The 6874-nt window shown below is 43.5% G+C and overlaps 1 protein-coding gene across 12 annotated transcripts in view; it reads left to right on the top strand.

The window, feature by feature from the left end:
* Positions 1-6874, top strand: part of SYBU (syntabulin) — a 107362-nt gene that overhangs the window by 67430 nt on the left and 33058 nt on the right. The window contains exon 1 of one of the 12 annotated variants that reach the window (XM_080647123.1): positions 6554-6714. The exons of the other annotated variants lie outside the window; for them this stretch is intronic. Coding sequence (XP_080503249.1) covers positions 6570-6714 — 145 coding nt within the window. The 5' untranslated portion in view covers positions 6554-6569. Of the gene's footprint in view, positions 1-6553; positions 6715-6874 lie in introns of those variants that run through there. 12 annotated transcript variants of the gene reach the window in all.

Raw genomic sequence — 6874 nt, 5'->3', positions numbered from 1 at the left:
GTGGGGGGGGGGCGCGGGGGGAAGCATGCAGGAGGCAGCCAATCAATGATTCTCTCTCATCATGGATGTTTCTGTCTCTCTCTCCCTCTCCCTTCCCTTCTGAAATCAAGAAAAAAAGAAAATGTGAAAGGAAAAAAAACCCAGCACCTGCAATTACGTGGATAGGAAAAGAGCAAATAGTTGTGGCCACTTGGATTGTAAAGAAATCCACATTTAGACACTGCAGTGTTGAGACCTGCATTTGAAAGATGCCACCCCACTGTATTTCATCAGCATTCAAACCAAGTTAGTATTCCCTTATCATCAGATGGCACCCAGGCTCCTGAAACTGGAAACCTGGCCAGATGAACTATAATAACTTCGCAACAATAACAGAGGATTGGTTCCTTTAAAAAAAAAAACTGTTTCCCACATTCCAAGGCATTTGCTAGGAAACTCAGAAGGTCACCAGCTCGGTTAGGGACTGATCACTGCTTCCCTTAGTAGAGAGACATCCTTTCCCACACAGCCCACAGCCTACAGATGTCCCTGCACTTATCACGTGCATCACTTTCACTTCAAAGTGAGTTCTGTGAAATGAGAGCTGGACGGCTTACCTGGGGGAGGCCATTCTTATAATAACCTGCACTGCCTAGAGGAGAGCGGAGAGCTGAGAGTTAACAGGGCTTCTCCCCAGGTTACCTCACTTGTCCTACCTTGCGGGGGCGGGGCGAGAAGGGGGGAGAAGGGGGTGCTTTCTAATTACCAGGTTCTCAAGTCCAGCATACTAGGTTCAAATCTAGTGTGCTCTTCAGCTACTTGTTTTAGTCTTGAAACTTAATGGTTAGCATCTGTCCAATGGGTTGTTGTGAAGATTAAATAGATGAATGTAAAGGGCCCGATGTTGGACCTGGCACAGGTAATTTCCTTTTTTTATTATTATTATTGTTTAAAGTATTACAAACAGTAGTACATATGTCTCCTTTTTTTTTTCCAATTGACCTTCCCCCAGCCACAAGTAATGTCTCAGTAATAATGGTCATTTGTAGCTCTTAAAATAGATAGATCACAAATTCAATGCACTTTATTTCCAAGAAAACCCTTAAAACTCTTACACCGAATTTGTTTATTTGAAACAAACGTCTAGCATGTCGTGTTATTCCAGTTTACGTAAATCTGGAGGAATGTTTGCTATAGGACAGTGACAAGAGTACAGCTTGACAGCTGGTACATTGCCGATGAGGTAAGAGATGGGAAAATATGAAAGAACAGACAAAAGACCACTAAAAAGCACTTAAATGTTTAAATGCTTTGTAGCACTTAGTACAGTAATTGATGTTCTAGAAAAAGACTGAGTCATTGCAAGGTGGAATTGGCAGAAAGTGATGTGTTTGGGGGCAGAAAAAGGTCTTAAGCATTTGAGAAATATTTTCATAGAGTACAAAAAAACTAGACTTTTAGTGCCAAAAAGAGAAGATTTTGGTTATATGGAAACTTTCAGCACTCTTGGCAAGGCGTTATTTTTCTAATAGCTTAGAGTTACAATCAAAGGGGTTGCAGCATCTCGGCCCAGCCTCAAATAACGACTGTAACCAATTCCGGAGAATTACGAAAATATCTGGGAGAACATGTAATTGTGGGCTTGGATGACACTGAAATTGGATTTAAAACACTTTTTAGCTAATATTTATTGAGCACTGACTGTCCCAGGTTAAATCTGAGCACTTTACTCATTTTACCTTAATGTCAGTGCTAAAAAGGGAAATCATTATCTCCTATTTTACAAATGAGGGAAAGGAGGCACAGAGAGGTTAAGTAACGCACCCAAGGTCACACAGCTTGTAAATGGATTTTAAACAGAGTAAGTTTGCTCCTAACTCCTAACCACTGCACTGGTTGTAAGATCTGCTTTCAAAGGATTGCTTTTGATTGCAGTAGAGGAGTGTGATAATCGAAAAGGATGTGTTGCTATAAGACAGAAATGATTTTTCTCTAATGTTTGTATAGCCCTAACAAGTCTTATTAATTCTTATAAATTCGCTGATACAGTCTATATGTAGATTCTGCTGGCTGTTGCTGATAAAAAAAATCAATGAACATTAGTGTAACTTCAATGAAATACAGGAAGTTGAACACAGAAGGCCGTTTGGATGCAGATTAGTACAAGAAACCATGAGGATGTGAACATCAAAGAAATGTTAAGGTCTTCAGTGTTTTCCACATCATTGTGAACTGGTTGGTCCTCGCTCTACTTGTCAAAATGTTTATGCGCTGCCTGCCTATCGCAAAGATCATTAGACCTTCTCAACTCAAACAAGAGCTTTACTAGTACATTGATACTGAAATGGATCTCTGGAACTTTCTTTCACCCTGAATACAGCAGAGACTGTTCTGTGGTGGACGATTGTAACGTCTGTCGCTTCTTCCCCGCAGAGACCAGAGCAGTAAAACCAAGCTGCAGGGTGATGAGTGGACGTCGTGTTTATGTTTAGGCGGGGTTACATATTTACTTTCATGCCTTCTCCCACTGTGCTTTTGATGATGCCCCCAGTCAATGTAATGCTGCCAAATGGTCCGTTAGTGGTTTTTCCCAAAGAATTCGCCAGTTATAATCCCCTTCTCCCCAAAGGTGACTGCCATCCAAATGCTGGCTCACTAGGATTTATTGCATGTACAATGTTCTAGCCACTGATTTGGGCGCCTGCCAAGCGCTTACTACGTGCTGTAACGTGTAGAGAACGAAGCACTATAGTCTGTCATGCAGAGCAGACACTCCAGCAGACCACACACCCACTGCTGGCAAGAGAAGTAAACCTGGAAACTTCTTTCACACACAGACTCACAAACCCAGAGCTGTAAATCATGCAGATATCTGATCTTTTTCCTTAGTGAGGAGGAGAGTTTATTGAAGGGACCGTCTGCATGTAAAGGCAGAGGCATCGTTAAGGAGATCCAACAAGGGATGGTGAAATACCCGGCAACAGCTTGGAGCCATTCCACATCATTCAGGGGCGGGAGGAGGGTGGAGGTACCCAGAACCCGGACAGAGGGGATTCCCAGGCTGTATGTGGGAGCAAACTGTGCCCTTTCTCTGACAGGTAAGGAGCCAGAAGGGTAATTACCCTGATCCCTCGGTCTTCTTCATCGATGTAATTTGTTGTGGGGCATTTTGGTATACTGTAGGGTTATTGACAAAAAAAAAAAAAGTGATGTGTTAAAAAATATAGTGTCTTCATTTGGGAAATTCAGTGAGTTAAAGTCTCCCACCAGCTAAGCCTGTACCTGAGAGCAGCCAAGGTGTGGCAGTAAGCTATATGGAGGCGAGTTATGATCAAATGCGGTCACGCTCAGGAGCCTGGCTTCAGTGGCCTTCCGTTCTCAGATGCAGAGAATGTTTGTGGCATTGCAGGAAGGAGATCACCATGTACGAGTCCAAGGAAGACTTTCTATTTCTAAAAGAAATGTAAACCTCTTACATCGCCACATATAAGATTTCTGCTAAAGCTAGGTTTGAATCCCAGCTGTGCATTGACTGGCTGGCATTCATTCATTCACCAAACATGTATGAAGCATTCACTCTGTGCTGGCACCATTGTCCCAGGCGTTAAGGGTAGAGGAGTGAAAAAGCAGACAGGACGACTGTTCTCATGAGCTGCCTTTAACACGGGGAGATGGCTGACACGCAAGCAGACAAACCAGATGAGTTCGGATAGTGACAGTAAAGCAAGGCCATGCTATGATGACAGTGACTGGGGATGGAGCACAGAAGTGTGTGGGGAGATGACCTTTGAGCTGAGAACTTAGCCGTAATCCTTCACAGTTAGGGCGAGTTAGGAGGGGGCAGGGAGAGTTAGGGGGTGGGGGTGGGGTGGGACAATGAGTTAGGAAGCGAAGGGTGCTAGCAGGCGAGGTCCGTATTGTTAGAGTGATGGGAAGCCATTGGAGGGTTTTAAGAAGAGAGACACAACGTAAGTTACATGTGTTGGATCCTTCTGGCTACTCTGGAGCTTGGATTATGAGGAAATGAAACTGGAAGCAAGTTCACTAAATTTAGATGGCTTAGAAAGGAGGCTATGAGAGTAGAGAAAAAAAAGACAGGGTGAGGCAAAAGTAGGTTTACAGTCATGTGCATGGAAATATTACAATAATGAATAAGTGACAATACAAGAATAAACTCTTGTGTGTTGTGTATTCACAGCTATAAACCTACCCTTTCCCAATCCTGTATATGAATACAATGTATGCGACAGAATATAAAGTCCCCCATTTTCCTAATGAGATAAAAAATGTTCAATTGATTCGCTAACTTGAGTAAGCCTTTAGAGATATGGAAGAAATAGTCAATATCCGGTCGATTTTTTATTTGTTACTTTAGTTGAACATATTTATACGCTATCATTAATTGAAAACATGAACTTTGTTCATCATAGTTGATTTTGAAAAATGTTATTCCATCTTTCCCATCCTTAGAGCTGCTTTCCAACTTCTCTGTCTTTGCCAGAGCAAATCATCTTCACTTCCAGTCAGACTGTTTGACATACAGCAGTTCTGAATCCATAGTCTGGTGCCTATTTTCAAGATAAGTCCTGTGAGGACAGGAGTTCAGTTCCTGTAAAAAGAGACCCACACAAAATACAGGTGTTAAAAGTAAACGAAGCTCATTTGTCTCCTGTAAAACAGCACATACTGGTAGGTATTTGGGTAACCCCAGGCTGGTAGGCAGCTGTGTCGTTGACAGTCATCTACTAGGAAGAAGGAAGGGGGGAAGGACCCCTCACCTAGGACGCACAAGTGGCGTGTGTCATTTTTTTTTAAATATATTTTATTGATATTTTACAGAGAGGAAGGGAGAGGGATAGAGAGCTAGAAACATCAATGAGAGAGAAACATCGATCAGCTGCCTCCTGCACACCTCCCACTGGGGATGTGCCCGCAACCAAGGTACATGCCCTTGACTGGAATCGAACCCGGGACCCTTGAGTCCGCAGGCCGACGCTCTATCCACTGAGCCAAACCGGTTTTGGCATCGTGTGTCATTTTTAATTATATCCCAGGACATCTTAGTCACCTGTTATTGTGGAAGAAGGAGGGCATGGAGGTGGACATTGGAGGACAAGAGGCAGGTTGTCGCATCCAGCATCCATGTATGACTTGGAGACAGTGGGTTTTGCTGTTTTCCTATAGATGTATCCGAGTATCCTCAGGACCCAAAGCCATTCAGTGCCTGAGCTCAGTTAGCCAGTCATATGAGTTATTGTGATCTCTACAACTTAGCCATTGACTGTATTGCTTTTAGAGTAATCTTTAAAAGGCTGGAGGAGTCGTACCACAGGAATAATTAAAAATCTGTTTTTCAGTTTCTTGCCCCCCTTCATATTAAACAATCCTGGCAGTTGACCTCTGAAGGCAGCCCAGGTTAGCCCTGATGGAGGTCAGTTCAGATTGATGAGTCTTTTTCAAATGGGGACTTTCTGTTCAAAGAAGGTAATTATAGAGAGACCTCTATAATAAGAGGCTTTGGAAAGACACTAACACAAAGGGATTTCTTTTCGGGGAGGTAGTTGTGGGCGGAGGGTACCTCCCCTTATATTTAGACCTGGAATAGGGTGGACCAGGTCACCTGCAGAGCAGCGGGCAAGAGGAGTTCATGGGTGGGAGGGTTTCTTTTGTAACAAAAGAAACGGTTTTTTTCTTTATAATATGGACGGATAATTAATACTTAGCCTTTCCAGGTTGCTGTGAGAATCAAAATCTGTGTGGTATATAGCAGGCTGTATTCATCACATCCTGTATGTTTTGCAAAACTCAGTGTCAGCATTTGGCAGGAAGCTGGGTTTGGAGAGACCGTATTTGCCCAGTATACAGTATGTGCTCAACAAATGATCACTGTCATTACTGTTATAAACATGAGAGAGGAGGCACGTTTCCAAATAGCACATCTCGAAGGCATTTGAATGTCCACTCACCATCTTGTCTGCATCAGCCCTATTTTGTCAGGGATACCTCCTTACGAATTATTCTGAGAAAACGGAGGGCTTTGGTAGAAGCTAGATAAACGTGTTTACTCTAAGCAATCTATTTGGAAGGAATGTGCCCACAGTTACTGCAGAGTGGCCTCAATCCTGTTTTCTCCCTTTGGCATGGTGGACCTCTCCTGCTCCTTCCTCCCGGGCAGCACTGTGGAGTGCCTTGCATAGTTAAATAGCTGGAATTCACGGAGTACACCAAGCCTTTGCCTCAAAGCCTCGCCAGCTTGCCATTAAATTTAGGAATGTGTGTGGTTTGGATGTAATTTCTCCCTTGCCCACTGGGATATAATAATTGTACAACGGCTCTTAAGTGTCATGCTCCAACATTGTCAAAGCATTAGCCTTGACTTGTGTAGGCATTCACTTCTCTTTGACAATCTGGTATTTCTTTAAATGCTTTGTGTCCATTCATGAGGCGATGGTTTCATTTGAAATGCTGCAGTCACCAGGGAGAAGCTCCTGTGCTCTTCCCTGATTGGCTGGCATTCCCTCTGCCTCCTGTTGCTATGGTGCCCAGCAGAGTAACTTCCTTGCCCGGCACATGTAGGAGGCTTGGTCTCCATGGATACCCTACTCGGAGACTGTACTCCACGAAGGGATGAGCTGCACACACTGTATTTCTGCACAAGACACACCCCAGCCTGTGGTGGAAGGCTGTGTGCAGAGGCAGTGTTTGCCATGAAAGTCTACGGAGCTTACCTTCTAAGTAAGTCGTATTAGTCACAGTAAGTAAATAATTATATTGGATCACAGAGGATATGCTCTTTGTGGGCGCTCGTGTGTGTGTGTGTGTGTGTGTGTGTGTGTGTGAAGTTAGTGTGGTAGGCTAAAATTGTCGTCTAAAAACAAATCTTCAGCTCTGCCTT

Source organism: Plecotus auritus (assembly GCF_963455305.1).
Source record: "Plecotus auritus genome assembly, chromosome: 11".
NCBI classification, from domain to species: Eukaryota; Metazoa; Chordata; class Mammalia; order Chiroptera; family Vespertilionidae; genus Plecotus; species Plecotus auritus.
Note: the sequence above shows the minus strand (reverse complement) of the source record. Positions and strands in the feature narration are given on the sequence as shown.